Genomic DNA, 19,725 nt, shown 5'->3' on the forward strand with positions numbered 1-19,725 from the left:
ATGTAGGCCTAACCTCATTTGATAAAGCGAAATGGGCTACCCAGTAAATATTGTATGCTTCTCAGTTTATTAAATCCATAAATACAAGTGTTTCATCATGTTTATACTGACACGTCCTTAAGTCCATATTCAATTCCACTGGCCGTTGTGTGTTAGCCTGGCGGCAGGGGGTCTGGAGATGTTGTGTGGTGTGGCGCATGCTGCAACAAGAAAGATATCTTGGTGGATCTAGGGGGGAGTTCGCAAATGCACATACATATAGATTTAGGATGGAGCAACCGTTGCTCTTCAGCCTTGGAATTATAAGCTATACGGCAGATGCGAACATTCAGAGGTGGTAAGGTTGAAGGCAATTAGAGGATTGTATTTAAAAAATAAAAAGTGAAATGAAAGCATAAAATAAAAACGAAAATAACAAATGAGATCTGTAACTGAATTTCTATATTTTCTGAATGATAGGCATCCCAATAATTGCTGAACAGCAAGACATTCCTAGATACTTCCTCACCACTTAATCCCTTTCTCACAATTTAGTAAACCCAGCTCTTAGTCCAGGCACTGATCGTCCTCCCATCTGGATTACTGCAACTCCATCTTCTCCAGCTTTCCTGCCAACAGTTCATTCAGAATGCTGCTGCTCATCTGATCAACACCAAGCCCCCCCCCCAACACAAACTCAGCCATGTCACACCTGGTCTCATCTCCCTCCACTGGCTACCTATATCTGCTCACATCACATTCAAACCCTTGGTGCTGGCCTAACTGGCAGCTAAAAGGACAGCTCCGTTATATTTTAAAAACACCCAAAAGACCCTGCACACCAGCCAGACCTCACCTCCTCCCCTCTGGCACCCCTCCCCTCTGCGTGCCTGCACTTTCGGGTTTCACTCACACCTCGCATCAGCTCTGGCCCCCCAGGTGGTGGAATGAACTTCCCACTGCAGTCAGGACAGCAGGAACCGTGCCCATCATCAGATTGGGCCCCGGCTCCCACAACTGCCCTTTGTTCTCTTCCTTTCTCCGAATTTCTTTTGGGATAAAATAATTGGTAAAGCTGCGCAAAGATAATCTGTCTAGACGTACCTTTCATTACAAATTGTTATTTGTTATGTTATTTTACGTAACTCTTATTGATTATAAATGGGATGTGTCTTGGTGATTCCACATTTTTGTATTCCTGAAAGTAACAGGAAAGTAAGATTGATGTTCTTGATCTCTGCACATCACCCTGGATAAGACGATCTGCTAAGTGATTGTAATGCAATGCTGTGGAATGCTGAATATTGCTACCTTTATCCAATGTTCCATTGTACATTTTTATTTTCATATGTAATGATACATAAACTGAAATGAAAGATGACTCCTAGGGCTAGAAGGTTAGGGTTAGGGTTAGAGTGAAGGTAAACCTAGATTTAAATGAAAATTAGGGTGATGCTAAGGAGCCAGTGAAAGGGAAAGTGGAGGTATTGGTCTTTGATTTTGGATGATTTTTTTCCACATTTGGGACATAAGACAATAGCCTTCTGTATTTTGAGATTGTTTGTATGAAATACATAATTTAAATAAATGACTTCAAACACATTTCCTTGAATTTGGTTTATTAAATTGATATTTAAAAAGTTTTTCATCCATCGTATTAAGCAAATAAGATATCTGACATGACTTCCAGGGCTAGAAATGGTTTTTATGGTTAGAATCAGGGCTGTGGTTAAGAACACAGTGTAGGGGCTGGGTTCGCCTTAGGGTTACATTTAGGAACTAACGAAACGGTAAGAATCAGTGTTTGTGTTCGATTTTGGATGACCTATGAGAGAAATGGTGAATAGCACACATGATGTACCCGTAGCTATCAACAAGCCCTTCCTGTTCTTTACAGCCCTACCACAGATGGTCACAAAGGGTGCTAGCGGCAATCCTTCATTTTGAATGCCCCACATTTTAATTACTGCCGGGATGCAAAATCATGGCCCTGTGTATTTTCAGTTTTTGTTCAGTGAATAGATTTTTCATGGTGAATGTCTCAGGGAAGGCACTTGCACCATGGAGACTTCAGTCTCTCTCAGTTTTCCCAGTTCTTTCATAAATATTTTTACATGTAATTACATATGAGTGCTCAAGCTTTTTTTTTTAACTTAGCTAGTTTTACTCCTTGGAGAGGTTGGCAGGGTAAAGAGATTTACTTTTTCTTTACGTTGATGAAAAAAAAAACTAAATTGATAATACGGTAAAATATACTGGGACAGTATGGCAGTGGTGAGCTTTGATCTTGCTGTAACTGAGCCGATGAACTTGCATGACTTTTATGACTTTCTTTAGACCTGAAATATGTGAGTGATAATGGGCTCCTAACTAATGGAAAATGCTAACAACTGTGTGTGTCTTTGTGTGGAGTATATGGCATACAATAAATAAAAACCAGAAAGAGGTAGCTTTCACAATCCAAACTGGGAAACAGGCAGGCTCACCCAAGATGCAGGAAGCCACCCTGTATAACTTCTCTGTGGTACTTAAAGTTATTAAAAAGGACAGAATATAAACAGAAACTGGTCCAAAACGAGGTTGTTGCACACAGGGAAAGAACAAAAGAACCAATTCAGCACACAGCACCCAAGAAAGAGCGGTTTTTAAATTGCTGCCATTAAAATCCAGTTCTTCATCTCCCACTTCTGTTCTCTGCAAGTCCTCCTCTTGCTCGGGGAGGTGACACCTTCATCCTGTAATTAAGGAAGTGGCCGCCTGTTGCGCTGCAGATTTCTGTGTGCTTGAGAGAGACGAGTTAGATTCCCTCAACCATCACGACACAGACCTCTAACGAGATGATCATCTCGCTCTGAAACCAGTCCCTGGTCTCCCACAATAGACACAAATTTAACTCTTATCACTTACCCCAGGGGGTGGCTCTCAGCCTGTCTTGGCTTATTATGTATAACGAGCCCCCTTTCACTCTTCCTCCCCCCGGTTCGTGCCCACACCTTGGTGCAGCCTGGAGTTCCAGATCCATCGCCCTGACCCTCTAAACTGCACACTATTTCCCTTCAACTTTTCCAGCTAGTTAATTACCTCAACAGTAACCTGCTCAGCCCAACTTATTTGTTGTGACAAATCCCTCATTACATTGTTGTTACATTCATTCTACCCCTACTGTACACCAGGCTGGCCAGTGGAGGATGGGCTCCCCCTCCATAGCCGGGTTCCTTCCGAGATTTCTTCCCATCGAGGAGTTTTTTCTCACCATAGTTTGATAGTTTTTTTCCTCGCTGGTAAGTCTTTTGCCTCCTGTGCTTGCTATTTGGGGGTTCAGGCCTGGTTTTCACTCTTTTTCTGCTACTCTATAAAGCGACTCTGTGACAGTTTTCTGTAAAAAGCGCTACACAAATAAAATCGATGTGACTCTCCCAGCTAAACTCCCTGGAGAAACTTCATCCAAGCGATAAGTATCAGGCTAAAACACCTATTCTATCCCATCTTGTTCAGTATTATCTGTCTTAATTGAGAATGAAATCCACAAACTTCACAGCCAGACACATTATGCTGGAAAAACATGCAACATGCAAAGTGTGATTATGCGTAAAAGTCCTTACAACAAGTAAAAACATGACTGGCCAACAGGGCTAGGGAGTTCTACATTGCCACACAGAATTGGCTTTAGTGTGGCCCATGCAGGGAAGAAGGGTTTCAGACATAAGACTATTCCTTGCCAGAGTACAATAGCACCTGCTCTGGTTAAAGTAAAACCTGTGTTAGATGTGCAGTCCTCTAGCTCAGTAAGCGTAGCTTTGGTGGTGGACGTAGTGAACAGGCACAGCTGCTGGCTTCCAAAGCACTTGCAGTAGTACTGTGCACTCTGTCTAACTGACACAGGAAGTTGCACAGGTAGGGAAGGGGTAGGTTTAGGGCAGCAGTCTCAATCAGGAAATAAAGAAACAATATGGAACAAAAAGGAGATGTTTGAAAGCAAACTGTCTTTACATTTAGAAAAAAATGGGTGAATAGAGGTGCAATATCTTGTAAATGAAAGAATCTTTACAAAACATATTTACTGTGAGTATTAGTAACACACACCTCTTGGATTATGATTAACTTTGTTGAAAAGGAAAAAAAACTGTAATTTAAACCCACCACCACACTTTAACAGGGAAGAATAACAAGTGTGTTGTATATGATCATGCACAGCAGAAGCAAGCAGTCAATAGCCATAGGCAGCATAAGGAATGTAAAGCTCCTGAGTACTTTAAATAAAATTTTTTTCTTTTATAAAAAAAAAAACTGGCATCTCCAATCCCACTTGAATTTGGAATGTCCAATTTGGGATCTATGTACAAGTGTCCTTAAATTCACCCCTTGCTGCCGGCTCGGGAGGGTGAAGACAACTTGCAGTTCTACTCAGAACCACGCGGAGGGAGCCAGCTGCTTCTTTTCACATCTCAGCCACAAGCTGCGTATGCGCAGATTGGTGGAGACCCAATCATACACGGCTGCCTGGACGACCAACAGAGATCGCTTGAGGAATGAACACTGCTATCCCCGCCGATCCCTCCTGTATATCCCCAGAGTCATTTAGAGACCGTGGCGCTCACTCCAGCACCACATGTGGCACTTCCTGAGAGAGCCACCAAGCAGTCCTGAAATAAATTTACGGTAATCTGTACCCCACGGCCATTGTGTAATTAAGCACAAACAGTACAACTTTGATGTTGGACAAAAGCCTTTATTATCAACAATCCCATCTGAAGTCCAGTAGTGGCTTTAACTTCTCAAGCCAAAAACTCAAAAGCAAATACAAAAAAAAACTGATATTCAGGACCTGCATCATTCATAGCAGAATAATTTGAAACATTCTGGAACAATACAATATGTTGTATAAATAAATATATTTTTTTCTCGTGAGAGACGATCAGTGAAGCTGGGTTAGTGTTCAAACACTGGAAACACAATGTCTTCATATTTCCACAAAATAGTGAGTAGCATAAAATGTTTTTTTTGTGTGTGTGTGGAGCTAGTGTTGTTTATGCTGTATTAAGTATTTCAACTCAAAGTCTCTTATTGTTGACTGTTGGTAAATCACGTGTGCAAAAAAAATATCGTAACCCTAAGAACTCAAACGGAACGCAAGCTTCCAAAAAGGATTGAGAGAACAGGAGATGAAGGTGAGCTGGAGGATGGGTCAGAGGTCGGAGGTCGCGGGGGTCTTACAGTCTGGGCTCAAAGTGCAGCTGTGCTTGTGCACTCCTCCTCTGGTCAGGTCTCAAAATACTTGTAGATCTGGGAGACATACTGCATGACGCTCTGCCAGTCCGGCCTGTCCGTGTGCATCATCTCACTGATATCCTGCACACACGCACACACGCACAGGCACGCAGGTGTACGTGCACGCAGACACACGCGCGCACACGCATACAAAAGAGGAGAGCGTTAACACGTAAGGAACATTTATTCGCAGTCATAAAGTAAAAACAAAGCAAAACAAAAAATGTAGTCCACGTTAACAGTGTGAATATAAATTACACAGCTGTAGCAGTTCCCATATTAAAGCCAATGTGACTTAGCACTTGCAATTTAACTGAGTGATGCAGTGTTTTTCTTGGTAATACACAATGTAATTGCGACCCAGAGAAAAGCGAAATTCAGCAAAATGACGTTGATGTCATGCCTCAGAAATGAAGGAAAAACTACCCCTTTGCCTTTGCAAACACTGTTGCTTCAAGTTTTGGAGCACCACTAAAAATATAGCCAGACATTGCCAATCAATTAGATTATTTTCAAACAACTAAGGATAGTTTAATTCAGGAATATCTGAGTGATTAACAAAAAATCATCAAATACTGTGATAGCGGTGTTCTTAAATGGGCATTTCACATGCAGAACTAGGTATTAACTTCAGAACAGTGTGTAACAGGAGGTCAAAAATGAGCCTGAAAAACATTTAAATCATTGATTTAAATGTTTATTTTAATGTTTTTTTTATTTGTGCAGATCATCTAATGTAAGACAGAAGCAGGCCAAACTACCAATTCAATCAGCAAGAAAGGTTGAAATAGGCAGATTCGTGCTTTTCACGTTCACTTTTTTGGCATAAAATGCTGTGGAAAAAAACTAATGTTAATTCACACCTGGAACAAAGGTATAAAAGCATCAGGACCACAGAGTATGGAAAAAATGCAAACCGATAAACCAAAACTTAATAAACACGTTTTATTAGGCTAGTTCAAGGAAACTCACTTACACTACTGTACGTATTTCACAGAGCAGCCTGTTTCTTGCACAACGCATCCATGAGTCACGACCGAGTACAAATCAATAAATTAAACTGTAGTATATTTTAAGTATATAGTATATGTCCTTGTTTCACCAGTTGACTAGTTAAAACACGAGTTCGTATTACAAAAAAAAAAAAGAAGAAAAAAAAGCAAATAATCAAAAGCTTCTTTCATTAAATAAATAGAGCGTTTTTGACGCGGATTTCCTGACCTTGCGTATTCCTCCGCGTGACTTTTCAGCTGCGTATAGCGCGCAGGGCGGTGAGTTTGTGAAATTTGCCAATCTCTGTCAACAAAGGGCAGTGCATACTTTCAGTGCGTTTCGCTTGGATGTTTTCGCCCGGATTGTTGTTCGTGACCAAGCGTCAGAAGTTAGAAAGCCGGTGCGTCACGTAAGCAAATAAACAGCTCGCCGTGAGTCCCTGAGGTGCTGCGAAACAGTATAATGACTCAGATCAGCCTCCATAATGCAACAGTCACTAAGACATCAGTCTCTTTATGAGTCTGACTATTTTTTTTATTTAAAAAAACAAAAAAACTTTCTAGCTCAACTGTCACCAGGCTTGACACTCGGCAGGTTGAATGACGTCATGGGCTGAGTGCGTCTCCCCTCTGACTAGTGTGGTAATGACTGTGCATAGTGCTTACGCTTATCCCAGCCAGAACCAATCAGTCTGATTGATCAGTCCGGTTGATCAATCCAACTGGACTCCAGAACCATTTAACTGAAGAAAGTGTCTTAATGCTCAGAATAAAAGCAGACGCACGTTCCCACTAACACTAGTGACACAGTTAAACTACTAGACCCATGACGAGTGATCTCTCCTGGGTATACACATGGATTGCAGAGCCCTACATGTGATGTGGACCCTAGATCAGGTCTCCCTGGACACTGTTACCAGAGCTGCTCGGACAGCCTGATAAAAACAGATGCAGAATGGAGAGAGGAGAGAGGAGGGATAGAGCAGAGAAGAGGAAAGAGTGCTGAGAGGACATAAAGCAGAGGAGACAATAGAGAAAGAATAAAAGAAATGAAGGAGGGAAAAAGGAGAGGAGAGGAGAGGAGGGAAGGCAGAGGAGGTGGAGAGAGGGGAGAGGCGAGCAAGCAAGCAGGAACAGGATTTGGAAACTTCCTGAATCAAAGGTCTCTTCTCGTGCTCTTTTTCCAGCTGATGAAAGCCAATGAAAGTTATCCCCATGGGTATCTCCCTCCATTCTGTGTACATTAGTGTTAAACCAGGAGTTTTGGGAGCTTTTTTGGGAATGAGAGGCAAGGTTTCAACTCTCTCCCTGCCTCAGAATGTTTGTTCTAATGCACAAGTGTACTAAATGGCCTGGCTATTTCTTCATACAATCTAACATGAAAACAATATTATTTAATTGTATGTAAACATAGAAGGGTCTGTAAACTCTTATCTGAAGCAAATATTTACTATCATGTTTACAGTATTTTACTCACACGCACATATACACAAACACAAATACACACACACACACACACACACACACACACATGCACACGCACGCACATGCACACGCACACACCTCACACACACACCAGCTGCTCCCTCTTCAAGCAATGGCAAGTCTGCATCTAAGTACTTTATTAGACCTGAGATATCCTGTCCATGCTCAACTGTTCCCTGGTAAGACAAGATCATTTATTCCTGGAAAAGTTTCAGCAAACAGTAAACACAGGCCAGGAATAATTACAGCAAAATAAATAAAGAGAAGCCGGTCTTGGAAGTCAGAGGATTTTAAAGACAAAAATCTGAAACCTAATTTAATTGAATCCTTTCACAGACTACCAGCAAGCAGACTGTGAATCACGCGTCTCTCCAGGGAGCCGTGTGAACTGGTGTTACTGCAGCTCTGTGGCCTCTTGTGACTCCTCTGGGCTCATCTTGTGTTTTTACACAGCATTACACAACGTAATGTATATCAGACCTTATTAATTGAGCTAACTTTGGAAAAGACTGGACATTCCTTCCCCGACCCCTTAAAAGGTTATCAAACCGAACTCCTAGAAAACGGTGGTTTGTGGAAAAAACCAGCTCAATAAACAAACGGACTGGAGGAAAATAGGGCAGCAGTAATGAGGGGTGACAGGGCAGCTCAGGACATCCAATGGGCAGCTCTACGATGCGGGAATGAATGATGTATTGAAGGCAGTGAAAATTCTGCCTATTTGTGCATTCATTCATTCATACATACCGATAGCATGTAGGTGAGAAATAAAGATCAAATTGCACCATGCAAGATGCATTACTCTAGATTCTCAGGCAGAACACTTATTTTAGTATATCGCTTCTCTGTGGTTCATTCTTCACACTGTGGGATTTGTGTGCGTTTATTTTGCAATGCTGTGTCTGTCACAGATTGCCGTGTTAATGAGCTGTTTCCCATTCACTTCAACAGTCATAGTCTGGATATGTGCAGATATTAGCATACTGTATGAATCAAAATGCAATGTGAGGCATTTAAATTAGTTAATTTGCAAGTTGAATCATTTTTGTTCTGTCTTTATTTAAATATAATAATCAGGACAGGGACACAATTTCACATTTTTTTGGTGTTTAGGCTCTGTACTCCAGCAAAATTGGATTTGAAATTAAAAAATAAATATGAGGGTGAAGTACAGAGTGTCAGCTTTAATTTGAGGGTGTTTACATCCATATCAGCTGATACTTGTAGGAATTACAGCTCTTCTTATACATCATATCCCAATTTTAGGGGACCAACAGTAATTACACAAAATAACATAATCTTAAATGAAGTCATCATATGTAGTAACTGGTTTGAAAAAAAAAACAAAAAAACAGCACCCTGGCCCAAATACTGGGCCTATGGACTGACCTGTATGTAATATAAATACCATTCAGTATATTATTATATTCACACCCAATCTTGTAATAATAATAATCCTGTAACTGAGTTTGACAGAACAGAGGTGTGTGTGTCTGCTACATTAGGTGAGTCTGATATTACAGAGGTGTGTGTGCTACATTAGGTGAGTCTGATATTACAGAGGTGTGTGTGTGCTACATTAGGTGAGTCTGATATTACAGAGGTGTGTGTGTGTGCTACATTAGGTGAGTCTGATATTACAGAGGTGTGTGTGTGTGTGTGCTACATTAGGTGAGTCTGATATTACAGAGGTGTGTGTGTGTGCTACATTAGGTGAGTCTGATATTACAGAGGTGTGTGTGTGTGTGCTACATTAGGTGAGTCTGATATTACAGAGGTGTGTGTGTGTGCTACATTAGGTGAGTCTGATATTACAGGTGTGTGTGCTACATTAGGTGAGTCTGATATTACAGAGGTGTGCTACATTAGGTGAGTCTGATATTACGGAGGTGTGTGTGTGTGCTACATTAGGTGAGTCTGATATTACAGAGGTGTGCTACATTAGGTGAGTCTGATATTACAGTGTGTGTGCTACATTAGGTGAGTCTGATATTACAGAGGTGTGTGTGCTACATTAGGTGAGTCTGATATTACAGAGGTGTGTGTGTGTGTGCTACATTAGGTGAGTCTGATATTACAGAGGTGTGTGTTTGCTACATTAGGTGAGTCTGATATTACAGAGGTGTGTGTGCTACATTAGGTGAGTCTGATATTACAGAGGTGTGTGTGTGTGTGCTACATTAAGTGAATCTATTACAGAGGTGTGTGTGTGTGCTACAATAGCAGACACCTGACTGCCACCATCATTTTAAATATGGCTGCTGGCTGGAGCCTGACCACTGTGAGCCGGTGACCTCTGACCTCTCTCCCCGTTAATTGTAGTTTTCCATCCTCTCTCAAGCTCCACATTCCCAAGGAAAAAAAAAGCAACATTTCATTGAAAAAAATAAACTAACTAAAAAACAAAGCAAAAAAAAAACAAGGCCTGAGCTGGAAGTCTGCCAGTATTCTCTACTGCACCGAAGTCTAAAACAGACAACAACATTTTCAATAAAACCTCAAGATAGCATTTCCCAGTAAACACAGGCCTTGTCCAGAGCCTTAACCTCTCACTGTAAGCAGTAAAACAGCTTGCGCATGTCTATAAAACGTCTGTCCTATTCCTGCCGGGTAGCCTCTTGCCCGGTGCTTAAACAGATGAGTGATTGCTTTAGCAGGTCTGGATGCGCAGTTCAGCCATGGGGAATGTTTCCCCCTGTGTGCTGGTGTATCTCACCAGGGAGCCGGGACACACAGATTTTAAAGAGCTGTGAACGAGCCCGGTGCCCTGCTCTTACAGCATTAAAGTCCGTTCCCATGAACTCTGGAGTGTGAATGGAACGGGGATCGGCCCATCTGGACCGAGCCCCAACTGCTCTACAGCGCGTGTTTGCACAAAAACTGAGCAGCCCCTCTCCCAAACCGTGAGGTCCTTTGCATGGGAGGTGTGAAGCTACAAACATGTCTTTTTGGAAACTGGAATCTTAAATATTTAAACATCTTTAAAAAAAAAAAAAAAAGTGTTTACATTGGCCAAACATCGGGGAGCCGAAATCTGAATCGGTGACGAACACGTTCCTGTTTCTAAAATAAAGCTGCATCCAAACTCATAACATTGTCAGGGCTTGATGAATACAAATGAGCATGCACCGTCAAGGTTTGGTCTTAATTATTGATAAATTCAGTCAATCGCGATTGGAACAAAAGCCGGAGATAACTCTGTCACCCCAGGGCGCTGTGGGTCCTCGTTATTTTTTCTTCACATACAAACTCTCGCCAAACAGAGTGTGCGAAGAAAAAGTGTAAAACTAGCATTTTCTTGTCAGTGAAGGTCACAGATAAACCCTGAGTAAATACAGGCCCATGTCTGCCTGTAGCAGGACTCACCAGGGAAGGCTTGATGCCCACACTCTCGGCTGCTTGAAAGGCCAGGGTTAAGTTCCTATTCTGTGGGGAGATAAACAGTTTGCATTAGAAATCAGGCATGTGCCTCTGACTGGTCCTGTTTCTGCAGCAGACCAATACCGTCAGCCACCGAGGAGTAACAAACATCTGACCATGGCAAAGAAACCCAAGTTATTCCAAGGAGCTGTAAAGTTCCTGCACTGGTTAGGGAACACACGCTGTTTCAGAAGAGTGCCTATGGCAGCAGTGGACCTCCATTGCAATTTAATTGAAACCGCACTATACGAATAAATAAATAAATAATTCATAGAGCAGTCTTGCTTTGTTGTTTCGATGGAGAAACCTCAATACCCATGAAGTAAGTACTGTGTCTTTGCACATCTCGCTGCATAAACACAGAGCCAAGGTTGCTGTGTTCGGATATCTTTTGCTCGCTTGCTGTCTGAATGTCTGTTCATGTCTGTCAAGCAACACAATAGCACAATGGGATTTTATTCTTCATGCCATGCATAGAAATTTCTTAAATAATGTGGCTTAAGAGGGTAAATAATTCCTCTTAACATGAAAAACACCTAATTAAGAAAAATGAACAGCTTGTTAAACTTATGAGATTGCAATTGTGGTTGGAACGAAAGCCAGCATACACAGTGGGCCCCCAGGACCGAGGTTGAGAACCACTGGACTACTGCAACCACCTCCTCACTGGTCTTCCTCACTGCCTCATCTACTGTACAACCTGCTCACCCTTGGCCACATCGCTCCCCTTCTAATCTCTTTCGATTGGCTGACAATATTGGCTTGAATTAAATTCAAACTGTTGGTGCTAACCTATTGGGCAGGTAAAGGTACCACTGCGTTGCAGCGTCAGCACACCAGCCAAGCCTCTGTGTTCTGTGCCTGGTCCCTCCGCCTGGCACACCTGAACTTCCCAATCAGGTGTCCTGTCTGTTCTGGCCCCCCGGTGGTGGAGATCCTACCCATCTTCTGAGACTCTTTTAACACTTATTGATTATAATGTTAGGGCCTTTTGTGCCCTCTTGGTGATATCGCACTTTTGTATTCCTGAAAGTAACACTGATGTTATTTACTTCTGTAAGTCACTCTGGAGAGCAGAATGCCTGCTAAGTCAATGCAATGTCACACGTATAAATATCAGGCATGTCAAAACCAAACACATACAAAATGTATCTTTCTGTTCAACTGTAGAGTTAGCAAGCTGTTCAAATTAAAACATATACACCCGGTGGAAACTGGAATTAAAACTGAAGGTGTTAACTTCATTAAAAAGTGTTAATCGTCATTTTACTTGAATTTGTTCCTAGCGGCAACTGCCCGCTGATTGTTCTGAAACTTCAACCCCTTTTACTGTTGCTGCAGCTGAGCATGTTATTTCAATCATTTCCCACTGCTGCACATTAATTATTTTAATAAATGAAGGTTTTTTTTATAACACTCCGTGATTTCTGATGCTGTTTTTTCACTTCTCCGTAATTTTCATCAACTTTGCCGTGACTGCTCCATGACTTTAGCCAATATTTTCCCTGCAAACACCCAGCCTTATTCATGATTAATAAAATAAGTTCCACAAAGTAACGTTTCATAATTGAATATGGCATAAAGAACATATTACATAATAGTAAAAATTCTATCCAATCTCATATCATATTTCCACAAATGTCTTCTGCTGAGCTAGAATTACATCTCAGTGAGATTAAATGTCATTTCTGTTTCATGCACTTCTCCATCAACAGAAATAAAGGATGTCTGCTTATCCTCTGCATAAGGAAGTAAAACAGTGAGCTGTACAACTCCTCAACTCCTTTTGCACATACTCCATCTCTATAGGAATAATAACTGTGTATGTGCTTGTACATTGCAAGCCTCTAAGTGTGTGTGCGTGTGTGTGTGTTTGTGCGTGCGTGCGTGTATGTGTGTGTGTGATTGTGTGCGTGTGCATGTGTGTGTGTGTATGTGTGTGTGTGAGTATATGTGTGTGTGTATGTGTGTGCATATGTGAGTGTATGTGTATGTGAGTGTATGTGTGTGTATGTGTGTGCATATGTGAGTGTATGTGTATGTGAGTGTATGTGTGTGTGTATGTGTGTGTGTGTGTGTATATGTGTGTTGTGTGTGTGTGTGCATATGTGTGTGCATGTGTATGTGAGTGTACGCATGTCAGGCTGCAGTGCTACTGTACCTTGTCCTGGCTGATGAGCTCCTGGTAGGGGATGTGCGCGGGCAGGTAGGTATGCAGGAGGGCACAGAACGCCAGGCCGTCACTCCAGCTACTGCTGAAGTTGGTCACGTCAATGTTCTGCAGGGAAGCAGAGGGAAACAGGCAGGCCTGATAAGCAGCACTCAGAGCTCATGAACCCCTTCTCCTTCTGAACTGGTCAAGCCACTGGATGGCAAACAGAGTGGATCGCTGTGTGGTGCTACTAGCCGCTAGCCGATAACAATGTTATCGCAGGCAAACAACCGAAACGTAACTCTGCGATTTGTGTGGATACAATTTAAAGTTTGCAACGAAGAGACACTATTGCATGGGAATGCTGTTGCAATTGTAATAACAGTATTAATGTTAATAATTAATCATTTTGTGTGTGCTAAACAACTGCTAAGCAACTAATCACTCCTGATCACATTTGCTCATTGTTCTGAATTATCTATCCAGTTCTACTATGTGTATCCCCTTTGCGAGCACATGAATTGCAATCCCCAAACAATGTATTTTCGAGGATCCATGTGTTCCATGTTTTTCTACAAAAAAAACATGCCTCTAGTAGAAAATTTGCACAAAAATAGAATAACAAGACTCGACAAGCGTGCAACTGAAAATGAAAGAAATTCTATCTGCACACAGAAGTGGTCTACCCACTCAATATTCAGGGTCACATTTCCTATCCCACGAGTATTTTTCTAAAGGATTTCTTTAAGCCGACTAGATGAGAGGGTCTTCACTGACTGAATTAAATTTGGCTTGTGCACGACATGCATCTTAAGACTGCGCCTGCAGATATTTCACAATTACGGTGATCCCCCACCCAAAAGCACTGAAATTATTTTAAAATGAATAAATAAATAAATAAATAAATGAGCTAACGATGTTCCTTGCACTTCAACAAACACTTAATCAAGACAAAATTATGTCCAGATGATAAAATATGCACATATTCCACTTGAAAATGCATTCAGTGTCTGGTGCTTCCGAGTGGCTCAGTTGGTAAAGTCGCAGTTGTAATGAACGCAAACAGCCTTATGAATTTAGGTATGAGCTTTGACCGAGAGGCCAACGGAAGGTCACAGTCAGCCTAATTCCACAAGGGATAGGGTGGGTTGCAATTGGCTAGTGTCGTTTGGTTAATCCTGCTGACGTTCTTGTCAACTTCAGGACTACCATGTGCTACCAGTGATCAGTGAGAGACTGACTTCCCTCCCTCATAGCTATTTGTTGTCCTGCAGAGCTGTAAAAAGTGAGCACAGGAGGAGTGCACACACTTCTAGGGGTGTGATTCCACAGCCACAGTTGGCGACCGCAAATTGGGGAGGAGAAACATTCTTTAAATGTTTTTTTGTAATGTTTATTTTGGGCCTTCCTTAATAAAATGGGTAAAAGTTATTTACAGCAATGCTAAATGTAGAATAATAAACAATGGTCCTCTTTCCAGGCATTTGGAATCATCCAGGGGAGTGTATATATCTATTTTTGTCTTTATTCAGTCCAGACTTTTTTTTTTACTCTGTGAATTGAAAAACATTAATTTAATCAAGAATGGAAAACAAGATGAACATACTTGTACAGTGAATATGAATTTGGAGGTATACAATTACTGAATAAAAAAATATGAAATCTCTCTGAAATCATGGCTAATAGGAAACTTTTGTTCAAATCCTGATTTGTTTTGTAACAGGTTACTTAAATGAGCCCATCCCTTGTTTATGGATGGCCTTTTTGCCTTTTTACAGCTTGATTTTATCCACTTTTAATGGTTTAAGAACATTAAACATGCTTTTTGAATTGTCTCAATTTCTAAACGAATCCATACAAAGCTGGTTACAATTCCAACAACATCCCACAGAAAAATATAGATGAAATATCTCAACAGATTATATGGTTCAATACAAATATAGTAATAGGTAATAAACCAATATTTATGAAACAAATGTTTGACAAAAGAATTATATTTGTGAATGATATTTCAAATGAAGAAGGTACGCTTATGCCATATAAAAATGAGCAAAGAGTGGACCGGTTGGTTGAATGCAGAGCTATAGTCAAGTGCTAGCATCCCTGCCACAGAAATGGAAAAGGAAATGTGCTTCAGCTTCTAAGATATTAATGGCCTGCAGGCCCAACATAAACAACAATAAATTAAAATATAAGCAGAAAGAAATGTATTGTTTTTACTTAAAAACCAAAGGTATATTTGATGAACCATATAGAATTCTATATAAATGGGACCAGCTGTTTGATATACTCCTCCCTGGGAATTTGATATATGGAATTATAAATAAAAAAACCATTGAATCCTTTATGAACATTTCAGCTAAATGTATTGTGGTTTCAGCCACAAAACAAATGTTAAACATGTGGGGTATTGAGCAATCTCCAAAGTGTCGATTTTGTCAGGGGGACATAGAATCAGTATCATATGTTTTTGGTACTGCTCCACAGTGGGACTTTTTGGACTCCAAACTTAAAAAATATTGAGGCATAAATACACCTACAGATTGTTCTTATAGAGGATTTAAGAAATATTAACTAAATGGTTGCGAACACGATGACTATGATGAAAGACAGATTTGAGCATATGACTGTTTTGATCGAGCGATCAAGAGATCTGTCTTCTGAGTCAGTAAAGAAAAAAAAAAAGTTTTAAAACCAAAAGAGGAAATGCGTGTAAATGACACATTGATAGCATGGAAGACCACACAAGTAAATGCTTTCTATCTTTCCATATTGAATATTTCCTTCTGAAGTTCAGCACGTAAATAAGGGGCTGTTGTTTACGTCCCCAAAACGACCCGCCCTTTGTCCCGTGAACGTATCAGAACGCACGTTCCTCAGATGTTATCCCCCAGGGTTCCCCTCTGCGGCGGGACGCGCGCCGCGCCGCGTACGCAGGAACAGCAGCGGGGTATTTTAGGAGCCCCCCCCCGCCCCCCCCGCGCGGGCGCGTCAGGACCGCGAGCGCGCCCCCTCCAGCGGGATCGCGGCCCCAGGCCATGATGTGACAGAGGGGCCCCTCTCCGTGACCCGACTTCACTCTCGCGGTCCCCGCTGGACGCGGACCATTTCCTGTGTCCCTCCGAGTCCCTCACATGTGCTGCCAGAATGTTGGGGATAGGAAACCCAGCCAGACACATTTCTCCTGTGAGGAGGGGGGGGGAGTAAGGGGGGCAGAAGTGGCCAGCCACCTCTGTGTTTCTTTTGATTTGCCATCAGCAGGGGTGCAACCAGGGGGCTGTAAAAGGGAAAGCTATGTGTGTGTGCGTGCGCGCTTCTGTGTGTTTGCTTGTGTGGGTGCGTGCTTCTGTGTGTGTGTGTGTGTGTATGTGTGCGTGCGTGCACGCTTGTGTGTGTGTATGTGTGTGTGTGTAATTCTGTGTATGTGTGTAGGTGTGTGTGCGCTTGTGTAGGTGTGTGTGTGTAGGTGTGTGTGCGTGCTTGTCTGTCATCACTTCTCCTGCTCCCAATGGAATATGGGGGCCAGGCAAACTGACGAAACAAAAGCTTATGATCGCCCTGTTTACTCCTGTGCAGGCTGCCAATCTGGTTAGGAGGAATGAATCTCCTCCCACTGCACAACCACTGGAACCCCTCCACTGGAAGACCAACCCATGAGCAGAACCACTGTCAGAGGGGCGAAAGGTCCCAGTGCAGCTCAATTGTGTTTTTCTTCCCATTGTGGAGTTTTTTTTTTTTTACCTCACTCTCTGGGGATTCAGGCCTGGATTTTTTGCCCAATTTTCTTCCGTATTCCCGCTGCAAGGCGTCTTTGTGACAGCGTCTCTATCGAAAGCGCTACATGAATAAAATCGAAAAAAGGAAAAAACGGGGCCTTCGCTTCGGGAGACTGTGACCGCGACGACGGGCCATCTGTGTGCACAGCGGGCGTGTCTGACATCACTTTAAAAGGCCCTCTGTGACAACCTGCAAAAACAAAGGCCTCAGAGGGGGAGCCCTCGGAGTTCACGTTCCCATTGAGAGGGGGGGGAAAAACATCCCGGACAGAGGCGGGGCGGGGACATCTATCGAAGGATAACCGGCCCGGAGTACGGTCACAGCTGGAGGTGCGACTCCGACGGGCACTTCCGTAAACAGCCGCGGCTCATGAGGGAAATGGTCTTCGTCTCTCGGTTTATTTTTCACAGAAGGGCCATTTCCCTGTTCCAGCTCACTTATCCCGTCATAAACCGATCACCGTTAGTCGGTTTCTTCCCTCGGTGCGGAATTTCCCCCGGTCTCCTAATGCCAGAGAAACAAACCGGTGCCCTCGGCTGAAGAAAAAAATATCCACCAGCAGCCGAACGGTTAAAGGATGACATCAGAGGCCCAGAGAGGCAGCGTGTCTGCCAATGACTCACAGTGAGAACCAGTTCCATTGTGATACTGTAAAGATGAGAGACCAAAGAGACGGAAGGGTGCTGCAGGCCCCCCGCCCCACCCTCTGCCGGCCCCCCCCGTGGAGCAGGCCCATAAATTAGGGCAGCAGAGGAAGAGAAGGACCCATGGCACAGTGCGCAGTGCAACATCCACTCTGACAGAGTGCATTTTACACTAGTAGAGGAACCTTGTAGCCAGTGTGGACTCTACACTGTTAGAGCTGAACTAACACAAATGTTCTTATTTTGTCCAACGTGTTACTGAAACAGTCAATCAACAGCACAGTCACTGAAGCTCATTCAAGTGGCCCTTCTTGGATAAAACCAGAAGGCCTTTTTGCATAATGCATGACTCTTTACACACTCTGGCATAAGCACCCTAATTTATGAAAAGGGCCAAAACAAGTCATAGAAAAACACAGTAGACTTTTTTTTAAAGTTGAGTTAATCATTATGATTATAAGTTAATCATGTTGATTAATCTTGATTGTAGTACGGGAAACTGATGATACTGGTCTATTTTTTTGCACAATGGGACACTTTTGGATAAACATTAATGCTTAATGACTATCTTTCTCCCACAGGATAAGCACTCAGCATTGTTTAAGGGCTAATTTAAGCTCATTTTAATAGTTAGACAAAAGTATAATCTCCACTCTCGTACAGAGTAGGCTAATTAGTAATTATACAGATTACTCTTGAGCCAAAACTTCCTTCAGAAATAGTTTTTGTGTTTCTTGTGTTTCTCTCACAGTAGGCTAATCCATCAAGAGCACTGCACAGATTGTTCAAACGGCTGGTAGATTAGTGATAAAATAAAAAACACTTCATTGGCAATTAACTTATGGCAAAAATTCAGCAGTGGATCTAAAAGTTAGATGAAATGAAGAGGCCTCCAGCGCCGTTTCACAGATGATTCATGGCTTTTGAGCCTTGGGGGAAAGACAGAGGCCTGCACAGTCATGCATCAGGGCATTCTCCACATGCCACGGCTGAGCGGGCCAGCTTCGACCTGATTCCACGGCAACGGCATGCGACGGATCTGCACTGCGCACTGCTCAGTTTCGGGCTGTGCTGCATGTGCACGAGTGGCGGTGGCGTGAGGTGGGGGGTGGGGGTGGGTTTTGGGGGTGGGGGGAGCAGCTGCTCGGGAGCGATGCTGATACGTTCTGGTGGGCCTGGACTTGGGGGTGGGGGGGGGGGTGGGGGGGGTGGGAACTGTGCGCGCTAAAACAACAGCAGCCAGGACCAGCAATGGGACCGAACTCTCAAAGGCAAACAGAGCGGGCGAGCGACAGGAAACGCCTGGTCGCCCGTAGCAACCGAGCCTGAGAGAAGCAGAGCTCGCTGCTTTCTTCGTTTCTTCGGGAGGGTTCTCCCTTTGTGCGGTCTGTGAATCGCCTCAACAACAACTAAGCGTGGCCGTTTCCCTGCCTTGCCGGGAGGCTACATTAAAAAAACATCACCATACGCCCAGGGCCATTACTGCACATTACAAAATTTCACTACCACCACAGACTTTAATTGGACCGAGTTCTGTTTAAAAGCTCAAACCATCAGTGAGCGTCATTTCGGAAGGCACTTGCGGTAGTTAATCGAAGAAATAAAAGAATGAAAATGGCTGTTTGGTCGGATGTATTATGTCAAAAGTGTGCATAAAACGACCCCGCAAGTCTCCTCCCTGGCTCAATCGATAAAGGCACAAGCCTCAACAGCACATTACAGTTCATTTGACCGTCATAGGGTCGCACTACTTGTTCGGCCAAATCACTTGGATACCATATTGCACAGCAGAATTTTCAACAGTGCATGTCGCTCCAAAACCATACGTTACGTGTGTCAAATTTGGCAGGTAGACTTTGGCAGGCAATGCCTAATGCCTCTTTAAAATTGAATGGGCTCATAGGTGTGGTGGCCATGCGGGGAATATATGAAAATGCCTCCTTACTACAAATTATTTCAGACTTTAGAAGCATTCGGGAGTCATTCCAGGCACATTCTTTTAAGAGAA

General features: G+C 42.8%; 1 protein-coding gene across 1 annotated transcript in view; it reads right to left on the minus strand.

The window, feature by feature from the left end:
- Window positions 1-4,687: 4,687 nt before the first annotated feature.
- The window catches only part of specc1 (sperm antigen with calponin homology and coiled-coil domains 1), an 88,118-nt gene continuing 73,080 nt past the window's right edge, over window positions 4,688-19,725 (minus strand). Inside the window, exons 12-14 of the mRNA XM_064349542.1 lie at window positions 13,306-13,422; window positions 11,091-11,150; window positions 4,688-5,328 (exon numbers count right to left, since the gene is read on the minus strand). Coding sequence (XP_064205612.1) covers window positions 5,239-5,328; window positions 11,091-11,150; window positions 13,306-13,422 — 267 coding nt within the window. The 3' untranslated portion in view covers window positions 4,688-5,238. The remainder of the gene's footprint in view (window positions 5,329-11,090; window positions 11,151-13,305; window positions 13,423-19,725) is intronic.

The sequence above is a fragment of the Anguilla rostrata genome, chromosome 9, assembly GCF_018555375.3.
Source record: "Anguilla rostrata isolate EN2019 chromosome 9, ASM1855537v3, whole genome shotgun sequence".
Taxonomy (NCBI): Eukaryota; Metazoa; Chordata; class Actinopteri; order Anguilliformes; family Anguillidae; genus Anguilla; species Anguilla rostrata.